We start from the raw sequence: 24,480 nt of genomic DNA, 5'->3' as shown, positions 1-24,480 counted from the left end.
TTTTATCGGGGGGTTTTTTTTTGTTTTGTTTTTTTTCTATATATCAGTTGTTTAGCAAATGTACAACTGCACTGTTAGCACAGGGTGGACACCGTGATTCTTTGAAGTCAAATTGTTGTCATCTTCTTTATAATTTGTGATAATGAGCCTGGGATTACGTTGGAGCTGATGATGATGATGATGTAAATGATCAAAGCTGAAATCTTTTGTAAACGTGTTGCCCTGGCCAGGTTACCATGAACAAATGTTAGTATATTTCTTACAGCTGCTGTTGAGTTGCTTTGGCATTTTTTTTTTTTTTTTTTTTTTGAGCTGGCCAATCAGATGCGTTTGTTTTATTTGATACATTAGTGTTAATAATAACTCACACTGCCTTAGCTGATTGGATGACCTCTCAATGGAGTTTGCTCAACCTGTCAGTGCAGCATGTAGCTTTCAACAAAACCTGCAGCGATGCTGGAAGTCTTCACTGGAGATGATAATACTGATACTAGTAGGGTTTGTTTGTCTGCAGAGGGAACTGGTCTGCAATCATGTATGCTGTCTATTAAATGTCAATTAAATATAAGATATAGATGACTGGTTCTGATGTCTGGAATGTTTGTTTAAAGTGGAAGCAGAGATGACACAAATGGATCCAAATCACTCAAACTTAAAGATTTACAACCATGAGGGCATCGAAGAAACTGCATTTACTATCAGTGGTTTATGAATTAAGGTTAAATCATAGATAATCTGCCATTGTTCCCTTTGCTAGTCACTCAAATCTTTGTGACTTGCACACAAACACACATATACACACACACACACTCGATGTATTTTCTGAGTGTGCACCAAACTTTACCCAGTCACTTTAGGAAAAGTGGCGAGCCAATCTAAAATCATAAATGTGTGAAATATCTAGTTTGATTTTTGAGCAAGTTCATAGCAGTGATTTTGCATGGTGGTGGTGCATAATAAAGTGTTGACACAATATCAAAATTTTCGCCTATGAACTCCTTTCTCTTTCTTTTTCCATTCCAGAACGGCACACTTCAATTGGCTTGGTTTGGCAGTGCACATTTATTATCTGTCATAAATGCACTGTTGACTGCCCTCAACCTATTGTCTATAATTCATCACAGAGACCCACCATCTGAGGTAACATAAAAGCAGCCATCCGGCACTGAATCTCATAGTCATGTGCATATTAGGAGGGAGATTTTTGCTCTTGGCTCAGGCGCCATCAAAAGCATATGAATTAACTGATTTTTAGGCTTTATTATTGTTATATGGGTTCGAGGTTTGTTTGTTGTTGTTTTTTAAAAACACACAAACGAAGGCCAATCATTTGATCGTTTGAAGACCGCTTAAATAGATACACACTGAACATTCATCTCCAACTCTTTACAGACTACTAACCACTTTATGACAGCACAATATAAAGAATATATTCTGCCTTCATCTGCTCCATGTTGTGTGTACTCAGGTAAAATATGTAACAAAAACTAACAATACAACAAAGAATATAGTCCAAGGCACTTTTGTCCTGTCTCAAAAGTGCATCACTGCACCCTGGTGGTAAACGCGGAGAAGTGCAGCTTCAACGATAAATCAGAAACATTCACTTTTTGTGTCTCTGAAAAACTAAAGATGTATTATGGTCCATAGGTTTTTGGACAATGACACGTTTTTATTTTTTGTATTTTTGCTTCTTTACACCACCACAGTGGATTTTAATTCAATCAACAAAGATTTTATTTATAGAAGAACCTGACAACAGCAGTCGCCTCGAAGTGTTTTATACAGAGAAAACTCCAACAAACAGACAACCCCCTATGAGCAGGCACCTGGTGACAGCGGGAAGGAAAATCTCCCTTTCAACAGGAAGAAGCCTCTGGCAGAACCAGGCTTGGGGAGGGTTGGTCATCCGGGTTGGGGGAGGAAAACATTGAAGTGCAACAGTTTCGCATGAACTGTTAAGGAATTACAGATGTTTTTATACAGATTCATACATTTTCAGAAGTAATGGGAAAATGTATGACAATTTTAAATATCAGGATTGTTTTTAACACCAGGATGCAAATCCTTTGCAGTCAGTGACTGCCTAAAGATTAGAACCCATGGGCATCGCCAAATGCTGTGAGATGCTCTGCTAGGCTTCGACTGCAGCCGCCTTCAGTTGCTTTTCATTTGCTTTTCTGCATTCAGTAAGTGAAAAGCGTGCTCTGCTGGGTGGAGTTCAGGTGACTGACTTGTCCATTGAAGACTATGCCTTTTATTTACCTTTACTCTTGGGTTGCTTTTATAGTATGCTCTGGGCCATTATCCATCTGTGCTGTTAAGCTCAGTGTAATTGGTTTTGCAGCATTTGATTGAATCGGACCAGGGAGTACAGCCCTGTTAACCTTACAATTCATCCTACTTCTTCTATCATCAATAAATGCTGGTGACCCTGTTCCACTGGCAGCTATACATGCCCATACCATAACACTTCCTCCACCATATTTGATATATGATGTGGTATGCTCAAGATAATGAACTGATTTTCAGCTTTAGGCTCTTTTGGATGTTCTATGATAAGTGAGTGTAACCAGTAGTTTGCACATTGCTGTAAATCATTTGCATTTCCATTCTTGAATGCATCCATTCATTGTGGTCGTGGACAATACACCTGCCTCCACAGAGTGCGTTCTTGTCTTGTTTAGGTGTTGTGAAGCTGTTTTTCATGGAAATAATTCTGCCATCATCCCTTTTGGTTGTCTTTGTGTTTTGTGGGGGACATTTTGGTGTTACTGACAGTCAGTCAGTGCATTCCTTGTTTTTAGATATGTATCAAATTTAGCCATTGCTACAGTTTTTGCCAACTGTGTGAAAGGTTTATTTGAATTTTTCACACAGATATACATAAGGCCCCACCTGGTCATGAAACTGCTTGCTAGTCAGTTGCCCAATTATTTATGAGCCACTGAAAAAGCATAAACAGTAAATGCAAAATGTTTGTTAAGTACCTCGAATTACAGCTGAAAGTCTACACTTTAATCACATTCTGGGTTTTTCAATACACTAGCGTGTACAAGAGGGAACAACAGCTCAGAATATGCAGATACTCAGTTTAAATAATTCAGCCAGTCTTACATTTCAAGTGCTGAAAACAGACAATATATGGAAATTTTGCTTGATTAAACCCCTGTAGTTATTATTTGGAAATTAATTAATCAGCCAAATGCATCCACTGTCTCATATCAGCAGCAATACCATTTTCTTCAGTGCAAAAAAAAAAAAAGAAAAGAGAAAAAAACCCCGTCATTGTATCACTCAGTATGCCTGACTATATACACAAGTTTTCCAGGATTTAGACATAAACATAGACTTTATTAATCCCACACTGGGAACATTAATTTATTACAAGGGTCAGGAAGAAAAATGAATTAGTTATATTAGAAAAATAAAAATCGAAAAATAAATAACAAGAATAGTGTACATAGATGCCAAAACACTATGTTATATACAAATGGTCATTATACACTGTAAAACAACAACAAAACAAACAAACACCGAAATGTATGTACATAGAGTGCAGTAGGTGTGGTAATGTAGGTCTTTTGACCTACATTACCATTGAGGTCTTTCATTCGTATTATTTTACATATTTATTTTATAAACGGTGGTGTTCAGCTGCGTGCATCTTCAGATGGACGATTTGCATTTTCCTGGAGTAAAAGTGAAGTGACACGAGGCGACAGGACAGAAAGCTGTCTGATTGTTGTGAACGATCAACGCATCACAACTCGATTGGTCAATATCATGACAGAGGTCGGCGACGCACCAATCAGCAGAAAGAGCGATGAGACGCTGTCCATTCAGCTCTCCGCTCGCAGTTCACCGTCTTACGAGAATGGGCGTTTGAGGGTGGGGTGACTCAGCCGGAAAACAGCCTTTTTTTTTTAACACCTTGTAACCTGCGGATCGGAGTTCACTGGTGAGTGAGATTTGCTTTTACTGAAAATTTTCACTGTGGAATTTGAATTGAAACGTGCAACGGCGAAAATCAATGCAGAAATATGAACGTATTTAAGCGGCGGTCGCTGTTTTGTACCGTGATGTTGCCCGGGTTCAGGACATACGTCTGCTGTCACAGCACTGTCAAAGTAATGGCAGGAGAAAATATTAGCCAACTGTAACTTGACGGTTAGCCGGAGAAGATGTAATACTGTATTTATAAGTCACGTCTACCTTCGTAAAAGTCTGTTTGATAGCATTAGCTTGCTTTTCCAGGCAGTCTGTCATTTCTAATACAAAGTTGAGTTAGCTTCATTTACGAGACTTGGTGCAGCAGCTAGCTGCTCGGTGGCGGTGGAGGCGCTTAAAAAATCTCAGAAAAGAGGAGCACTGTTTGGTGTTTTCCCTCTTCAGCAACCACAGCTAAAAGAAGGGACAGAAGAAATGAAGAAGGGGTCACCATAGACGAGTGTCGCCTTTTGTCTTGGGTGCAGATAATGCCCTTTCTAAATGCCAAAGGAAAACTTTCTTTCTAAAGTAGCGGGTTAACAATCTCTCAGGTCTTAGGAAAAGACTCCTCGCAGTCTAACAGGGGTTTTCTCCCTTAATATCATCCTAACCCGTTTTTCTGGAGATCATAACCTCTACAACCTGCAGCTCGGATTAACAGAGGTGCATTTGGGATCCTCTACCAAAGGTTGGTTAGCTCTTAGTGGGAAAAGGGCAAGCACAACTCTGCCTGATGCTTCACAGCCCAGTGTTGACTCATTGCAGGCTAACGTATAGCAACACTTACTGTAAGAGCATCATCTTCCAGATGTGGGCTGACATGCTACCCCACCCTTACAAAACCCTCAGCAAGCAGCATTCACAAGACAAAAAAAGCTCTCGGCTGTCTGGCTGCTCCCTTACACTTAAAGACTTATGTTTAAAAAAAAAAAAAAAGATTCACTTATTGCTCTATATATGACGTACTGTGTAGGAATGTGGGGAAACACAAGGCGAGCAGTCTTTTTACTACTAAAAAAAGCCATATGAATGATAACAAACTCTATGACTAGTCAGTAAATCCATTATTTATTCAATTAAATACACAGAAATTCAAAGATTTAGTAGACTATAACATAGTTTAAATGATGTACAAAGCATGCAATCCACAATTACCACTTAATATCCAGAAGCTGTTTAAAATGAGGGATAACAAACACAAATGACGATGTATGATGATGATTATCCAGTTTAGTGTGAAGATGCTTTAAGTACTGAGAGTTCATCTGTAGCTGGATTTGACATGAGCGATTTATTTCTTTTTCTTATTTAGTTGCGATTCTTTTTCAAATGTTCCTTTTTTGCTGATTTTAGGTGTTCCAAAAGTCTCACCTTTAACCTATACCCTTTTGGATTTCTCATTAATTTCTTGTCATATAAATAAACTGAATAAAGATAAAGAATTTGCAGCCTAAATGCATTTTTACTCATAGTCTTACTCAAGTCTGACTCAACTAACATATTATTAGGTTAGTAAAACTTATGAGTTAACTTATAGTTGTACTCCTAAAATTCCATGAATGAATGTTAAATGGTCACCATATTTCCACTCTCAGTATTCCTTGTCTTACCCCATTTAAAACTATTTCAAGGGATTATATAAGATTGCTGTTTCTCAAGATTACATTATGTGACACATCATTTGATTGATGTATATATTTTCATTTTAGTGTTAGGGTACATCCATACTAAAAACTATGCTTTAGTTTTCAAAACATGTAACTTTTCCTAATCTGTCTCGCATCCACACAGCTTAAAGAGACCGTTTTGAAAAAAGCTTCTGACACACTTTTAGTTGGAAAACTCCAGCATTGGATATTTTAGTCCAAACATGCTGATGCTTTTTGTAAAGGGATGACTGTGTTCACCTCATGATTGGGTCCTTTAAAATTGAGCCAAAACAATCTAGCAAAGCTCACAAACCTTTTATTTCTACTGTCCCACTGCCATGACTTAATCAAGCAATGTCGCTGTTACTTATCCACAGTTTTGGTCAGAAGTTTACATACACTCATCATGGGCAGGAATATCATGGCAATCAGCCTCAAACATATATATGTACACCCACACTAATGATTTGTTTAAATGTCTCTTAGCAAAAGCATCTAAACCAGATGCTTTTGGTAGCCATCAACAACCTTCAGTACCACTTATGAAAAGATTTGAGTGAGTGAATATTTGTGAGCCTGTATATATACTTTGATCCTGTGTGAATTAGAAAAGATGTGCACTTTACGCTTCCCTGTTCCTGCTCCTTTTTTGTTTTTATAACCTACCATACAGTGTTTTAGCATCTAATAGGCATTCATGTTAATGGATCTACTCTACTTTTTATTTCAGTCAATAACTATAAGTGTGTTGTTTTTTTTGTTGTTTTGTAATGTAGTGGTAAGCATCAGCTACCTGCCTCAGATTGCGATGATACTGTACACATTTAAGAAAATTTCTGTTCTTTATTTCAATTTCTTTTTGTCAAGTGCAGCACGGAGGAACATCCCTCTGCAGTTGAAGTAAGCAGTAATAGACCCAGAGGATGTGTGTGTTTATATTTCATTCTTAGGGCTTTACAACCTGACCATATATTTAGAAAAAGCTATGCATGCTCCACCTCTTCAAGCCCTTCAGATTGGGAAGTGATAAGTTTATTCCTGTGACAGCCTAGAGTTGACATTAACCCACCCACCTTGCAGTGACACGGTATGGTGGGGGTACAGTTTCTGGCCACTGGGACGAGCACACTTTCCTGTTTTCATGCCTTCCCTGAAGTTTGACCATGACATGCTTTCACTGTGTGCTGCTGCCAGACACAAAGCAGACCTCTGTGCTTGTGTTGTGCCCAGCGTGCTACGGTATGGCTGTCACTTGTCAGTCTGAAAGGGCTTCTAGCATTACCATAGTGGAAAAGTAGCATTGCATGCCTGTGGCTGTCAGTGGAAGTGTCTGCAATTCAGTCATTAATGAGATTAGTCTTGGTTATGCCTTGTGTTCAGCTCTGCAGGAATTTGTGTAGACTACTACACAAAGACTACTTTTGACCCAGCAGAGCAGTGGTGTCAAATTCATTTCAGTTTTGCGGGCTGCTTGCATTTGAGTTTGCTCTCAAATGAGCTGAGCCCAGTAAAACCAACTACTAGCAATGTGGGCTTAGTTCTTAATATCTCATTTAAAAAAAAAAAAAAAACCTCACACCAAATATATTCAGTAAATTAACAAATAATGAAGTGCAGCCTCAGTCTTTATGAAAAATAAGAGCAAACTCAGCTTTCCACACTTAGTTTACTGCCATGACATAGTCATGAACTGTTTTGTACTCTTTAATGACTAATTGGAAGTATCGATGACTTCTTTACATTTATTTCACAATTTGGACTCTTGGGTGTTCCTTGTGCTGGATGTTTGACACCCTTACAGAAGAAGAAGAGGGAATGTCTTTCAGGGTGACCGCACAAGATTCCCAAGTTAAATTAGAGATTAATATTATGCATACTGTTCACTGCCTTGATTTATTTCTGTTACCTCCATCTGAGTGATTCAAATGGAAAAAAATAAGACTCATAGTGTAAATTATGGGAGCAACTTCACAGTTAAATCATATAGGAATCTGCAGCTTCAGATTAAAGCTCTTTTGCATTGTTGTCCAAATGTTGAAGCCGTATAATTACTGTTGTGAGTGTACAAAAAGTAATGCATGGAATTTTGACATGTTGAAGGCCCTGATTTATACTGATGTGGACATTTGTAGGGGGGTAAAAACTGATCACAGAAGGAGAAAACAACATACACCTAAAGCAATAAAACTGTCAGGAGAAACTGCTGTAAGACCTACCTGTCCTGTGTTCTGGACCAGAAATGTACACATCCTTCAGCAAGTGACATTTCTGTCATTTGTTTGGGAAGAGTTAGCGGGTGCTTTCCAAGCTAACAAACTGACTGCACCCCCTGGGTAGTACAGCCTTCAATGCCTCAGCTGCTTCTCCAACAGAGATGGATTTTTTTTTACATATAAACAACTGTATTGGCTGTGTATGTCTGTAAAATACAAACTGGAAAAGCTGATGTCCACAGCCTTCAGCAGATGACATAAAAGAAAAAAAAATTGAACCAGAAACAGAAAACTGATGTTTTATTTTTTTTGTTTGTTGTTGTTGTTGTTGTGGTTGTTGTTGTTGTTTTGATTGTATTAAAGCTGTTTGCTAGTGGAGCAAGAAAGATAGGTGTTATATTCAAAAGTGCTTTCATCACCTGGCAGTATAATGAAAAAAAGAACTAATGAAATTTCAGATGATAGAGAACAGATGACTATTTTCTGCACATGTAAGCACAAGTGTTCTTTTTAAACTTTGACTTGCCCTTTGGTATGTCTTGGATACAAAAAATGTTAAAAGCTGTTGTCCTATATCATTTCATAACTAAGTTAATAAAACTCTGTATATTCACTGGCCACTTGCACCATGCTAGTACAGGATTGGATCTCCTTTTGCTTTCAAAACTAATGGGTTTGAGCTTTGTGACATAGTATGTTATCTGTTGGAAGCAGCCATTAGAAGATTGGTACACTGTGGTCATACAGGGATGGACGGGGTCAGCAGCAGTACTGAAGCAGGCTGTGGGATTTAAACAATCCTCAGTTGGTACTCAGGAGCCCAAAGTGTGCCACGACAATATCCCAAAAACGGGTTAAACCACTGATGCAATGCTGGATGGCTCTATGGTCTGACCCTACCATCTAAATGTAGCAACAGAAATTGAAACTCATCAGACTAGGCAACATTTTTCCAATCTTCTGTTGTCCCATTTTGGTGACTGAATTGTAACCTCAGTTTGCCTTTTTGAGTCTGACCATTCTCCTGTGATCTCTGGCATCACTGAGGCATTTTCAGACAATGAGCTTTTCTTTTTCTGACCATTTATTTAGTCTATAAACTCTAGAGACTGTTATGTTGGGATCCCAGTAGATCAGCAGTTTCTGAAATACTCCGACCTGCCTGTCTGGTACGAGCAACCATATTAAATTCAAAGTTGATTACACTGCCTTTCCTTCCCATTCTCAACTTTTTGAAATTCAGCAGGTCGCCATGACCCTGTCTGCATGCCTAAATGCATCGAGCTGCTGCTGTGTAATGATCTGATTAGAAATTTATGTTAATGAGTAGTAGGTGTACCTAATGTAGTGGCCTGTGAGTGTACATATGGGGCAATTAAAAAAGAAAGTCCTTATATTTATACTGAAAATTGTATTATCAAAAGACAAGAAGTGAATAAAACTGGACTATATATATCGTTTTCCATTTTTAAAACATTCATCTAGAGTTAAATTTATTGATTTATAACTGTGACCTCAGCTTTGGCCTGATGGTGGCACCAGAGTTCTATTTAAGAGTTTCAGCTGAGCACAAAGACTGTTGACTCTGAATTGTGAGTATTTGACATTAGAAGCAGTATTGTTGATTTTGACAGAAAATTGTTGGCCCCTGCATCAGAGTGAGTGTTGACTTGAGGATCAAATTCCAGTAAATAAGCCCTGCTAATGTTTAACGGAAGTTGCTCCCTTACATTGCAGGCCAAAAACATGCTGACATGAAAAAGTCCAGTCACCTCAGGTGTGAGTTTACCTTTGGACCAATGATGGTGGTGAATAGATTGTAGGATAGACCTCAAAATCTGTACCTGTATTTCTTGCACCATCACCGTTTAAGTTTATATGTAAACTGTAAAGGCCTGTCCTCAGACTCAAATAGCAATTGGGTCTTCTAAATAAAGGAGTGGCAGAGAAAATATAAGAAACAGTAGGAAAGAAATCAAGGCAATAGAACAGAAGAGCAGAAATGCTTCATCTTTGTCCTTTGAACATAGTTTGTGCATAAAATCCCTGCATCTTTGCTTAACTGTTTTCAGCAGGTAGCGTAGTCCCCTGCTATTATAAAGCTTTTCATCATCCCTGTTAAATACCGTCATGTGTACTATTGCATTCTTGATTACTAACCATAACAGGCTGGACTGATTCTATTTTGATATTATCAGTTTAATGCTGGGCTATTTGCACAAATCATTATTCTTATAGTGTGAAAAAGAAATTCATTTTTAAAATCAATACAAATGAGATATTTGTATTAGTTACATTTATTTATGTAATGCCTTTTACAGACATAAAAGTTACAAAGCGTTGTACAACAACTAAAACCAATAGAGAGTGACTCACACTTGTGTTTAAAATATATAGAGCTCACTTTTTAGACCTTATTTCTGTGTCCCATTTCACTGTGGTTGCCCAGCAGTGATAAAAGCAACACAAAACAAAGCAGTTTAACACCAACACATTGGTAACACAAACAGAAGAGAGCTTAGCAACCACAGGACTGTTGTTTGCACTTAAACCACAGACCCGTGCATACTGATTTATGATGTTCATGTGGTTTATAATTACATTTATTACACACATTTTATACATTTTAACGTATGTTACAGCTGAATTATAGACTGATTAATTGGTTTGCTGTTGAACAGAAAATTAATCTGTAAATGTTGAAATTGGGAATGGACCTATTCTCAAATTATGGTTGATGCTGATTTATCATATTTGTTCATATAGTCTTGTTTGTTATTCATTTCCCCTTTTGTGTCAGGCAATCAAATCAAAAATAATATGAAATAACAGTTTTAAAGGCTTTACATTTACATTTACATTAGATTTCATGACATTTGAAGACACCACTTGCATTTTGGGTAATGGTTATAATGCACTGATATATAAAGGCCAGTATTTGTCCTTGTGGCTTGTATCAGTGATTGAAGTGGTGTGTTTATATTTTGTGTCATATCAGTTTTTGATGGCTAAATGATTTAAAAAAATGTACTAAAGAGCTAGAAAAGTATAAGCAAGGAAGCAATTTATTTATATAGCACTTTCAGAACAACTCCCAGCTGAACACGAAGTGGTGTACACCTGACATGCCAGAAATGATACATTGAATAAGTAAAAAATAAAATAAAATAAAGATAAAAATTAAAAAACAAGATGATAATTAAAATTACATTTAAAATAATAAAATACCCTGGCTTTCACTGTATGACCACTACGTTGGACTCCAGCCCCCCTGTGACCCCAAATTAGGTTAGCGGTTTAGAACATGGATGGATTGCTTTGTTTCTCTGGAACAAAGGTGAAATGACTATCGTCAATGACATAATTTTGATTTTCACATTAGCTTCACAATTGGTACATCCCAAATAATGGTGATATTTTTTATTTTATTTTACTGATTGGACATTTTGTGATTATAAGTAGATTCCTCAGATCATTTAAAAAGTAAAATAAAATGGATTCTTGTTCTCGGTTGATTTACTGGTGATGATGCCGAGTAATTGATGTTGATTAGATCGATAGTTTGCATACATGCATCATGGTCATGAGGGTTATGCTAATTTGTAGCTTTTAAAGATTCATTTGAGCTGTTCTTTTTCCAGGGTGGAATTGTTGTAAACCATTAATCTTAAATGACTTTTAAAAAACTAAATTTTGTGAACTGGTTTGAACTTATTTTGGATTTACTCTAATCTGCAGACCCTCAAAAATATTCATGCACCCCCACTAAAATTTGGTTATATGTCTCTTAGCAAGTTGCTCTTCAACCAGACTCTTTTGGTAGTCATCAACAAACTTCTGACATAACTCTGGCTGGATATTTGAACACTTCTTACGAGAATCGGTAGAGTTGTTGGTTTCGTGGCACAGACCTAGCTTTAAGCGTAGTTCATAAATTTTCAATGGCATTGAGGTTTGGGTTTTGGAAGTCTATTCGAGTCTATTTTAGGTGAAGTTGTACAATTTGGAGATAGTCTTCCTTCATTATTCTGTCCACTTTGTGCAATATACCAGTTAGAGGTGGGAATCACCATACATCCCATGATACGATATTATCACAATACTTAACGCACGATACGATATTATTGCGATTTTTAAAAAAATATATATATTTTGCAATATTCAGATTCTGTACATAAGGTTAAACTTTATCAATATTCATTTTATCTACTATCAAAGTCTTGCACTCAGTCTTTCTCTCATTTCAGTCAGTTTTATTGTTGACAAACTGAACGGTTTGTATTACAGTCTAGTCCAACTTAACTGAATGCAACCATCTGGTACAATTATAGCTATTCTAAACTATGCAATTTATGAAAACTATGCAGCCCATTCAGCAACTGAAGAATTTGAAAGTAAATTAAAACAAAATATAAATTTACATTAAATAAAAAAAGTTTTAAACTTAATTAAGATAAAACATATCTTAAATTAAAATAAGTAAACTGTCATGTTTATTGCTGCCAAAAAAAAGTTAAACACATTTGGACAGTGAAGGAATGTCAGGATTCTTGCTCAGAAAAAGGATCAACATGCTCTGAGCACAAAAACCATTTTTGTAACAAAATATCGATTTCTGCTGTCCCTGTATCGATACATTATTAGCAAACAAAATATCACGATACTACACAGTATCGATTTTCCCCCCCCACCCCTAATACCAGTACCACTAGACATGATGCCCCAGAACATAATGCTACCACTACCATATTTTTTAAAAATGTATGCTGTACAGTATTTCCACCCTGGAAAAAGAACAACTCAAAGAAATCATTAAAAGTTAACCGGATATTCATGCCCATGATGAGCGTGTGTAAACTTCTGACTGAAATTCAGTTAGTAATCAAAACAGCATTTTATCACACACCATGAATGGACATGATTTCATCACCAACACTACTGGGTATCGTTTGCCTACATCTGCTTTAATACCAATCAGCTATCTGATGATCTAATTAAGGTGAAGTGGATGTGCTGCGTCTTCCCTTTATTCCCATCCCTTCTTTTTAGCTGATTGGTTGTCGCCTCTGAGTTTTTTTGTTGTTGTTTTTTTCCCTTCTTTTAATAAATCCCCTCGCCGCACCTCAAAAAGCGACGAGCATCACACATCGATCTGACCTCCCCGGCGATACTTTTCAGCACTCAAGTAATCAATGAAATTTTGGTGTACTGAAATAGCCCACCATAGGGAAAACAGGCAGCCAACCCCGCGAGTCACGTGGTACAGGGAGCAGCAACGTCATTAGGGCAGAGATTTGTGAGGAATAAGCAGACAGAAGGAGAGAGAGCCCCGGAGGTGCGGCACTTTCTTAGCATTTTGCATCGTTCCTCTTGCTTTTTTTCCCTCGTCCCCCCTCGGCCAGAGAGAGAACAGAGTTTCTGTTCAACATTTTAGAGACCCAAATGCCCGGTCCCACCCAAGCCCTTTCCCCAAATGGAGAGAATAACAACGACATCGTCCAGGACAACGGAACCAACATCATTCCTTACAGGAAAAATACAGTGCGAGGAGAGCGCGCCTACAGGTAAACCAGTGAAATGTCGCATTTGGTTTAATGTCAGGAAAAGAAAATCACACCGCTGCAGACCCCCCCAAAAAAACCCGCAATCCGGCCTCCTCCTCTTCTTCGGCGTTTTCCTCCCTGCACCCATCCGCTTTTTCCCCCCACTCACCAATCACACTCCCCTGTCATGTTAGCCCTCTGTACCCGACACTGTGTCGTAAATCGCTCTTAAGTTAGCTTAAACCCTCCCCCTGCTTCTCCAGTAGCACCCGAAACCACTGCTGGGACTAGCATGTAACGCTGTCAACTGTTTTATTGTATTTGGTGGTGCGCAATGGTACAGGCACGTTTTTTGGAGGAGTGGGTCCAGCTTGTCAGATGACAGGACTACACAGACAGCTCCTCCTGTTCCTCCTCCTGCTGCTGCTGCTAGAATATTCCCATCGTGACTTGACACTCCGCAGCTACTGAATCCCCCCCACTGTCGCCATTAATATGTGTCTGGGTGATGTTGTACTGTGGGTGTCTGTAAGGGGGAGACCCTCTACTAAGACTTGCCGCACAAGCCCGGTTTCTTCTTATTGAATTGAAGCATCATGCCCAGCCCTGGTGTCGGCAGGCTATCCCTGCAAGGCTAACAAAGCATGCTAAGCGGCGCATACATCCGCTTTGTTGACATGGAGAGGGGCTGGCCCAGTTTCCTTCCTAGAGCCGAGGCTCTGCTGCTGCTGCAGTGGTCTGATAACCCAACTTTAACGCTGAATGGTTGGGGTTATTATTATGCTGCATATCCTGGTGTCTGTTTGAGGGGGATGCTTTGGCACCATATTATCGCGGTTATAAAACCACCAGATGGGTGTTTCTTTTAATGCAGCTGTTCTTGTCTGTGAAATGTTGTAAAAATTAGAATCAGTATTGAGATCAGCTCGACTTCTTGCATTGAGGATTGTAGACCTGCGAACAGCCTTTGGAGAAGTGAGATTGTGGGTTTTAGAGAAGGCCTCAAGGCAAAAACAGCAGTCAGTGAGAAAATAAATGCTTTATCTTGCTTTCCTTGCTGTTGGAAGTCAATATTGTAGTTGAATTTAGTTTTTCTTTTTTTTAATTCATTGCACAGCTTTGCTCCTTGCACAGGAACATTATAAAGCTGCAGTAATATGTGCAATGACATATTTGCATGTTTATATATTACTGATTGTGTTTTAAAGAGCTCATTTCCATTATTATGATGCTCTGTTGCAATTCTCTGAATGATATTTTTTCATATTTCAGATATTCTCAGGTGGGATGTCCACTCATGTGCAGACTTTCCTTCCACAATATCTCACGCTAAGAGTTAACAAATGAATTAGGAAGAAATAACTGTTTTGTTGACTTCTTTTAAATGTGTAGCTTAAGGGTCAAAGTTTGAGTTTACTGATGTATCTTTGGCACATTGCATGCTTTCAGTATGCATACTGCAAGTAGAGCAGGTGCCCTGAGGCCTCCAAAGTCACAGTTTTGCAATTCGATCAAATCTAATCAGCCTTTGCAACAGCTTCTGTCTGCTCCGCTGTGCAGGAAAAGTCAAATTAAAAGATCCCTTTTTCATCCTGCAATGTATTATAAGTAGAGCTGGGCGATATGAGATTTTTTCATATCACGATATGTTTTTTTCATTTCAGGCGATAACGATATCTATCACGATATAAGCCAAATAACTATATTTGTAAGATTTAAATGTGCCGTTGCTCACAAGTAAAATGTGAAATAATCAGCAGCTTGTTTTGATTTAAATATTTATTTCCCATAATAAGTTCAACAGGGTAGATGTACTTAAGGAACATGAGACTTTTTCAGATAAATAAAGGCAAATATTGCAAACTACACAAAAGGCAGCCGCTAAAGCGTTTAAGTTTCAAAATAGAACAAACGAAACAGACTACTAAATTGTCAATTCCACTTAGAAACAAAATATTAATTCTAAAAATAAATCTTAGTTTGTTTTACAGAAGAACAGACAAAACTGACTAACTTTTGTCAATATCAAATAAACTGAGAACTAAAAGGAAATTCTCAATCTCTCCTTGTATAGCTTAGCTTTTCAAACAGTTTTAAGTTACTTTAGTCTGACAAAAGCCGAATGACGAATTAGCGCTTCCAGTCAGAGACTGAGGCTACGTCCACACGTACACGGGTGTTTTTGAAAACGGAGATTTTCCGTTTTCGTTTTAAAAAATAATCCCGTCCACACACAAAGGCAGAAATGAAGGAAAACGCTGCTATGAACATGCCAAAGCAGCAGGTGGCACTAGATTCCTAACCGTGCAGAAATGTTGGCCAATCAGAAGTCTAGAAGCCTCGGTGGGAAAAAGTAAACAAAGCTGGGGCATAGAAGCAGACCCGAGTCGTATGTGTGGACGGACAGTAACTGTGTGTATATGTAAGCATTTAAACACTGCAGAGTAGAATTAACAGTAACAGTATTGTAGAAATTCATTTCACCGAAACAATAACGTGGCGCACAGTGTGACGCATGCACCAGTTTATTGTATTTCCAGACTTGCTTTCGTGCCGAGTAGCGTGCAATTTACAGTGCACGCTACTCGGTTTTTTGTCAGACTTGAAATAGCCGAAATACCTTCACACTACGGAACTTCTATGGCTCTTCCGTTCGACAATCTCTCCGGCATTGGAACCGTCATCTGTTTTCTCTTCGGTCACGCTCGGTTGATTTTTCTAGTCGGCACACTCATTTCCTCCATGACGCGCTGGCTCCATTACCCACTGCCTGCTTCCCAAACAAACACACGTGCGGCTTGGCACTTGTGCTGTACATAACAAGTCATGCGACGTGACGCTGCGGCTGTGATTGGTTCGGCTCTGCGCTACTTAGTTTGGATTGGCTGACCTTTTTTTAAAAATGTTTTTTATTTTAAGAGGACAAGAGCGGCGAAGTCTATCGCGATAGCTTAATTTCTCTATCGAGTAAAAGTTATATCGCGATACATATCGTTATCGTTCTATCGCCCAGCTCTAATTATAAGTATCTACAGTAGATCATCACCTCACTCAGTCATTGATTTGGTTAAAAAAAACAAAAAACTGCTCAGATATTTTAAGGAGCTTGGAAATAAAGGGACTGGACTTCTTAAAGACATTTCACCTCTCATCCGAGAAGCCTTTTCAGTTCTAAAACCAAAAGGCGGAGAGTCCCTGCTCAGATATGACTGTTTCTTAAAGTGTATAGCAAAGAACTGTTTATGCTGAGATAATTGAATCTGCTTTGAGTTTGCAGACAAAGTTACCCCCACAAACCCAGGGTAATTTCTTGAATTTATTGCTGTGCTTTTGTCCCGTGTTCCACTGCTGTGTGGTTATTTTAATGTGACTTATCTTGTTAAGCAGATAGTCTTGCATGCAGAGATCATTTTGCCCAAGATAACATTGATTCATGCCAGATTTCAATCTCCAAGCCCAAACTTGTATTTCCAGTATCAAACTGTGATCTTATCTGCACCTCTACTGCTTTGTGTTATAGTTTGCCTAACAGTCTATGACAGACTGTTAGGGAGGGCTTTGGACTCTGTGTGTCACACCTGAGGATGATAATGTGGACATTAGTATTGTTGACATGTAGCAGCCAGGGGTTGGGTGGCATTGGGGGGTTCAGAGTATGTTTTATGCTGCTGGGCTTCTTTGCGGGTCAGTCTGGGCATGTGGAGAAATGCTAAAGATCAACTCGTGTGCTATGTCTAGATGCAGTCTCACTGTTTGCTTTCCAGGCTGAAGATTTTATTTAAGAGATTATACAATTCTGTATAGTTTAACTGATTGGGCTAAACATGAGCAAAGCAGTTAGGATTTGTTTGGCCAGTAGTTGTTCTAATTAACCAACATTAACTGTCCAGCAGCTCTTTTTTTGTGGCCTTTTTAAAATTTGATTTGATTTTTAGATCTCGTCTTTGTGCTTTGAAATAATTTAAGCTGGGCTGTTTTATTGTATATTGAATAGTCAACTGAATTTGCATTAGTATAAACTGTTTATTGATGTTTTTTGTGTATTACCAATTCTTATTTCACTTTCCCAGGGACTGCAGATAGCTGAGTCTCTGAGGAGACTTAAAAAAAAAAAAAAATACATCGTCTCACAGTAAATAGCAGCCCCTTGTCACCATGTCTTAAAATCTTAACCTATTTAAGAAGTTGTCCCATTTTTGAAGACCAACAAACTGACTTGAGACAGAAAGAAATAGGACATCTATCACAGCAACCTAGCTTTTGTTTTTCAGTGTTGTTTCCTTTCTATTGCAGTTGGGGGATGGCGGTCAACGTATACTCTACCTCAATAACCCAGGAGACTATGAGCAGGCATGACATTACTGCCTGGGTTAACGATATCCTCTGCCTAAACTACACGAAAGTGGAGCAGCTCTCCTCAGGTGAGAACAGACGGACCTTTAAAAAGAAAGGAAAAAAAACTTGTTCTTCTCTCTCGCTTCAGCTCATCCTCTTCCTTCCTCCTCCTGTGCCCGACTCGCTGTCTGAAATGGGGGGGGGTGTGTTTTTAGTGGTTGGTCTTCGCCTGAATAGCTTTCGGTGTAAGCTGGCGGTTAAAGCAACCTGTGGAAACATGTTCACCTCTCCCTGGAAGAGAGTTGTCTATAAATAAACTCTGCCGTGTGCTCTCCTGCTGTGACCAAGTAATCCAATTTCAATCACCCTCTGCCTACACAAACACATGCACACCCACCCCCTTTTTCTCAGGGTGTGGTTTGGTTTAGATGGTTTTCTCATGAGTTCCCTGGTTGGGTTCATGTGAGCTTTACCTAAGGTTGAGCTGGTGTCCTCTTTTCAAATGGATCACTAAGCTTCAGGTTATGTGAGCCATGTTAACGTGAAAGCTCATTAATATTTGTCTTTTTAAAGAAATGAGGTCAAGGATCTGGACATGAAAAGCCTCACATGTACAAAGGCAGGCATAAAAAAAAAAAAGAATCGTAGACTGTGTGCAATAACATAAGATGTACTTTATTTATCTCCAAACTTTGTGAATGCTTATGTTACAGCAGCTAAAATTTAAGATTAAACACTGCCTTTAAGAAAATGGGTTTATAGTATATAGATCAATAAGATAAAATGCGCTGTGACAAAACCGGTCATTCAGGAGGAAATCTGAGTACAGCCGCTACTCCTCTGACCAAGTTGAGGTGGTTCACCTAGGATGACTCCTAGGTGAAGTGTTTTGTACATATCTTGCTAGCAGGACAGACCCAGGACAGGCTGGAAAGATGAAATAATAGGTAATAATATATTATAACAAAGTAAAATATCTCAAATTTAACCAAGAAAAGAAAAAAAAAAAGCTGGCTAAACGTAGTAACAACACAGTAAATATCAAATCACATTCAAGTGACTCCGTATAACAGTGCAGTGCAATAAAGTTGCTTATTGTACACAGTTTTAAGTGTTCTGACTGCAGAGTTTATTTAAGCTGTTAACACGGGAGAACAGATGATTCCCTGCCCGACAGACGTGTGTATTTTAAAGAGTTATTGCACGAGTAGAAAAGATTTCCTGTAACTGTGGTAGCACAATCAGTCTGTTAGAGATTAAGTGGTGCAGAGTGTGGTCAGGATTATTCACGGCATGTTTTTCAGTGTTCTGCTCTCCACCCCCACCCCCCCACATACATAATTATTCTTGTGGTGCTTAACTATTTTTATTATTAATAATTCTTTAGGAGCTGCTTATTGCCAGTTCATGGATCTGCTCTTCCCTGGCTGCATCAGTCTTAAGAAGGTCAAGTTTCAAGCTAAACTAGAACACGAGTACATTCACAATTTCAAACTGCTGCAGGCATCCTTCAAAAGGATGAACGTGGACAAGGTGAGTGTCCTGAATATATTTTACTTTTTTTTTTCTTTTTTCTTTTTTTTTTTTTCACCTCGCTTTACTGTTCGGGGGTTTTAACAGTCTTTTTTTTTTTTTTTGTTCAGATTATTCCTGTGGAGAAACTGGTCAAAGGCAGATTTCAGGACAATCTCGATTTCATCCAGTGGTTTAAGAAGTTCTTTGACGCCAATTACGACGGCAAAGATTACGACCCAGTTGCAGCCAGGCAGGGTCAGGATGCCATCCCCCCGCCTGATCCCGGTGAGCAAATCTTCAACCTGCCAAAGAAGTCTCACCATGCAGCCAGTTCTCCTACCGCAGGTAAGATTCAACTGATGAATAAAACAAAACGAAGGTTATAAATCATGCATGTATGCTTACTGTTATCTGCACATTTTTTTTGACACCTTTGCACTGGATGTATAGGGTATCAAATGGCTAGACTGTTACTTTTCCTGCTCATATATCAGCTCCTGTGATTATTGGGTCTGATTTGTCAAGTTTACACTCAGATATAGTGACAAGCGACCCTTTATTCATAAATATTTCTTCGCTGCAGGAGCATCCAGGTCGAGCTCTACTACTCCTAAGTCTTCAACGCCAACATCCAGACCCTCTTCCGCCAAAAAGATCCCCACATCCGTGTCAACTCCTGCCAAAGGAGAGAAAGAACTGGAAGCACAAGTCACGCATCTTACTGAGCAGGTATGTCTGTGTACAGCTCAATTGTGAGCTTTTTTAAAAATGTTAATTTTTTATGGTAAATGGCCTGTATTTATATAGCGCTTTACTAGTCCCTAAGGACCCCAAAGCGCTTTACATATCCAGTCATCCACCCATTCACACACACATTCACACACTGGTGATGGTAAGCTACATTGTAGCCACAGCCACCCTGGGGCGCACTGACTGAGGCGAGGCTGCCGGACACTGGCGCCACCGGGCCCTCTGACCACCACCAGTAGGCAACGGGTGAAGTGTCTTGCCCAAGGACACAACGACCGAGACTGTCCAAGCCTGGCCTTGAACCGGCAACCTTCCGATTACAAGGCGAACGCCCAACTCTTGAGCCACGATCGCCCTTTTATAAACCTTTCAGCTGTAAACGGCTGGTAGGGCAATAACAATACCGTAACGGGTGGCGGCATGGACATCCATTTGTGAATGTGATAACTTGAAAATGAGGAAATGTAGGATTTTGAAAGTGATAACACAGGTGTATCTATTTAAAATCTTGGATGAGTTTGAATCTCAGTGACCTCAAGGTCAGAGGTCAAGTTTTCTGAAAATCTTTTGAATGCAATAACTAAGTAGGAAGTCACCTAGCATTTTTAAAATTGTTACTCAATGTTATTGTGACTCAAATAACTGGATCCTAATTTATTAACATCATAGAATGATAGACTGTAGAATTTATTGTATGTTTATCTAAGGGCCAGTTTATGCTCACTGCTCTCACCAAATGACAGAAGTGATGTCACTTGCAGTAAGGCATGGCATGTTTTGGCATTTTTTTCGGCCAGCCGTGCACCTTTTCAGTTTACGTAGCTTTGGAGCTATTGCAGCCTCAGCTATTTAAAAAAATTGACAGGCTTGAGGCAAGGCTGTCTATATGGGCATATATATGACACATGTATGCAGGGATTCCCATATGGTACAGAACTCATGGAGAAAGATTTCTACAGCAGCTGAAGAAGATCGCAAAGAGACAAAAGCGCCACAGTGACGAGTAGAAACAGACGTAGCTGTGCAATATCAGCACATCGGTGTGAGAAGTGACCAATGCGGCGAGCATAAATAGGGTTGAAGACTCTGTCTCTGTCAGGCTGTCAGCCAGCTCCCCTGCATTGAATCTCCCATATGTTACTGTGGTGTGATCACTGTGTAAATCAGCCTGCATGAAGCTGCAGAGACACACAACCACTAATCAATGTGAATTATATTTGATGTGTCATAATCAGTTGCACTAATGGAAAACTGCCCGTCACAGTTGGTATCGTGTTGGAGTTGATGTGAAACTGAGTCTGAATTTACTATGTATATATTTTTGAATGGAACTAAATTTGAAAGACGAGTCATTTCATGTTGAAGTACAGTCGTTAAGTGCAGGAGTTTTGACACATTTTTCACTCCAAATTGCCCACATTTGTATTACTGGGTCTAATATTACAGGTCTGTAAGTAAACTGTCTTTTCTCTTTGATAAGATATAGTTTTATCTTCAGTTGTCTGCATGTTGTCCCTCCAGGCTTTAACTGTTTGGTCGTGGTTGTGGTCCAATGTAAAATTGGTTGGTTGGCCCTCACTGAATCAGGTTGGTAATCAGTGTGGGCGAATGACAGAATAAAATTGCTGTTTTCTAGCTTCCTGGCATGGTCCTCACTGACACTGATTCGTGTTCTTCCGTCTACTGGATTAAAATGGAGGGTCGTCTCTTCATTTACTCGTTGCCATGGTGAATCCTGGTATTGGAGCTCCATTGATGATGGCTTTTCTTCTGCTACACATACGCTTGACTGAGAGAGAACATACTCAGAAATGATTCAATAATAACTAATAGCTGTGATCAACTTCTGTGGCACTCAAAACTCAAACTGAGTTTGTTAAACCTGCTTTGTGGAACATGGCCAAAGTCGCCCCCTGCTGGCTAAGAAAGGGTGCAGATTTAAGGCACTTGTACATTTCACTTTTCAGATCTGGAGCTACATCTATCTTTTATATACAGTCTGTGTCAAATTAGGAGTCAGACCTAAATCCACTTCTCACTCTGTGGATAGACTAATGGTTCCTTAGAAAGCTGGTATAGAAATAGGCTGTGATTAATGTTACACCTGACGCGTCATATTTGGAGATTCAAAGTACTAGAGATTTAAAATCTTAGCAGACATTCAACTTGTTTCCAAATATTAAAAATAGCACTGAGGCCTTTTAAAGGCACTGTATGTGGTTGGTTTAAAAAAACAAAAACAAAAAAAAACCCCTGTGCATACAAAGCTGCTAAATGCTGTGTGGATATTGTGTAGTTGTTCCACTCTGAGATCCAAAATGTTGCTGGCTGCATTAAATTTGGTACAGTACATGTCAGATTCAAGCCAAGGATTAAACTAAGAAGAAGCGGGCTTGGAGCTCTTGTGCAGTGACCACAAGCCAGAAAATGCTGCCAGGCAGCATTTGATTTTTTTATTTGATTTTTTTTATGTACATTTGTTAAGCAGAAACTGGTGAATAGAAGACAAAGACTTAACTGATCGGTAGATCCTTTACTGATATAATGATTGCATTCAATCATTCAGAGCTGCTCTAGTGCTCAAATCACATGTAACTGAAGACAACTTGTATCAGTTAAACAGTTTATCTTGAGTCGTTTTCTTAGAAAGAATCATTCGGATCAGTTTTAATCAGCTTTGTGTTTCTTCTCTGCTTATCTTTTAACGTTGTGAGTCTGTTCAGAGTTTGTGTGTTTTGAAATGCTTGAACATTTATTTTTGCAGGTGAACACACTAAAGTTGGCACTGGAAGGAGTGGAGAAGGAGCGAGACTACTACTTCAGCAAGCTGCGAGAGGTGGAGCTGCTCTGTCAGGAACAGGGGGAGGAAAACGCCCCGTTTGTCGATCGGCTAATGGAGATCCTGTACGCCTCCGATGAGCAGGTCAGTCCAGGCCTTTAGATTGATCCAAGCAGGATCGTGCTCATTCTTTGTTGAGGAAATCATGTGGATTTAATTCAGTGTTTGTGTGCAGTCACATGCGCTTGCCTCAACTCTCTCTTTTCTTTTTTAGGAACGAGGGGAGCTAGCTGAGGGCGACGGACAGGAAGTGGACCAGCAAGCCCACGAGGAGGTGCCAGACGATCAGCAGGAGGAGCAGGATGAATACTGACTGCCATCATCCTTCACCGCAGTTACACCCCACTCTCTCTTTATTTTATTTTTTTAATTTAATTTTTTTGACTATGTGAGAACTGTTAAAGGATTTTGATTTGTCCTCATTTTTATTTTTCATCCTCTCCGAAACTGAGCACATGAAGAAGCCTCCTGAAAGAAGCACCATCACAGGTTTTTGTTTGGGTTTTTTTTGTACCCCTCTGCTCACTGTTCAATGTTTCTTGTGACTTTTGGTGAACTGCTGTGGCGGGTTTGTGGCAATGAGCTCCACCAGCGGACAAGCTCAGACCATCAGAGGACTGTGTGGGCGCAAAGTCAATTCAAATCCTGCAGTTGATGTGATGAAATGCTGAAGTTTAGACAGGTAACCACTACCTGTCAGTGCAAGTGTTAGACTCCCTGCTATTTTTATTTCTTTCTTTTTTTTTTTTTCATATCAACAATATTAATCATAAGAATGCAATAAGCAAAGCCCTGGAAGGGCTCATAGTAGCTCTTATTTAACCTCCTTCCATATGTTGCACTGACATTTGACTTCGTATTGGACAATCTGTCCATAGACCCTCACCGTATTTATTATTGTTGTTGTTATTAAGACTTAGGAATAGTGCAAGGATCTGAATTGCATCCTCGTGAAGGAGGATAATAAAATGTAGTTAAATCCCAACTGTATGACTGTGTCACAGCTGTCATTACAAATTACAAGATTTCAGATAATCAGTGTGCTCGGCTTAGCGTTTGTTCCCACCACACAAGGTGGCTTTAGTGATAGAGATTTAAACCGTAAACATAGGGAAGGAAGAAACATTGTGGAGTAGTCTTATGATGAAGCAGCAGTTTTAAGTTGTAAACCTCCGCTGGAACTGTTGGGATATTTTTTATTTTTTATTTTTTTTTAATCACAGGTCTTAGGGAGATGTCAGTTCACTGAGCAATTTGTTACACTATATTCCAGTAAGTACATTGTATACCCTTTCTTAATATTGCATTTACTAATATTGAACTGGGCAGTGCACCATGATGCTTTAGTCATATATTATTGTGTAAATGAAAAAGAATGTAAACATGTACTGTCAATAATTAATGAATGGTAAATGTTTTGTTTTCTTTTTTTATGTCCCACTCATTATGCATTCCCCGACAAAAAATCGTGTTGCATGTTTGCATTTTATTTGTGAATAACTTGACCTGCTTTTTACATATTTAATAAAAAACAAAACAAAAAAAAACATGTTAAGTGAGCTTTTGTATGTTTAACCTGCTCTTTGAAAGATGTTGAGATTCGAATGGATTTGCTGTAATAAAAATCACCTTTTGAGTCCACGGGA

The 24,480-nt window shown here is 39.0% G+C and overlaps 1 protein-coding gene across 3 annotated transcripts; it reads left to right on the top strand.

Annotated features, from left to right (window-relative positions):
• The first annotated feature begins 3,883 nt into the window (after positions 1 to 3,883).
• On the top strand, positions 3,884 to 24,480 carry mapre2 (microtubule-associated protein, RP/EB family, member 2). 3 transcript variants are annotated; one of them, XM_026150501.1, is made up of 8 exons: positions 3,937 to 3,961; positions 6,512 to 6,539; positions 17,689 to 17,816; positions 19,118 to 19,263; positions 19,374 to 19,590; positions 19,829 to 19,974; positions 22,760 to 22,918; positions 23,049 to 24,480. In XM_026150501.1, the coding sequence occupies exons 3-8, from the start codon at positions 17,696 to 17,698 to the stop codon at positions 23,145 to 23,147; spliced, it is 888 nt and encodes a 295-aa protein (XP_026006286.1). In that variant the 5' UTR covers positions 3,937 to 3,961; positions 6,512 to 6,539; positions 17,689 to 17,695; the 3' UTR covers positions 23,148 to 24,480. The 3 variants fall into 3 exon arrangements, with proteins under 3 accessions (XP_026006287.1, XP_026006286.1, XP_026006285.1); XM_026150502.1 differs by lacking the exon at positions 6,512 to 6,539 and having other exon boundaries at positions 3,884 to 3,961; XM_026150500.1 differs by lacking the exons at positions 3,937 to 3,961; positions 6,512 to 6,539 and adding an exon at positions 12,705 to 13,416.

Source organism: Astatotilapia calliptera, chromosome 18 (assembly GCF_900246225.1).
Source record: "Astatotilapia calliptera chromosome 18, fAstCal1.2, whole genome shotgun sequence".
In the NCBI taxonomy this organism is placed as follows: domain Eukaryota; kingdom Metazoa; phylum Chordata; class Actinopteri; order Cichliformes; family Cichlidae; genus Astatotilapia; species Astatotilapia calliptera.
Note: the sequence above shows the minus strand (reverse complement) of the source record. Positions and strands in the feature narration are given on the sequence as shown.

Bases quoted from the DNA above. Each gene is read 5' to 3' on its own strand.
- mapre2 (XM_026150500.1), top strand. From the start codon at position 13,295: ATGCCCGGTCCCACCCAAGCCCTTTCCCCAAATGGAGAGAATAACAAC. The intron at 13,417-17,688 runs GTAAACCAGTGA...TTTCTATTGCAG, and splicing joins CGAGGAGAGCGCGCCTACAG to TTGGGGGATGGCGGTCAACG. The intron at 22,919-23,048 runs GTCAGTCCAGGC...TTTCTTTTTTAG, and splicing joins TGTACGCCTCCGATGAGCAG to GAACGAGGGGAGCTAGCTGA.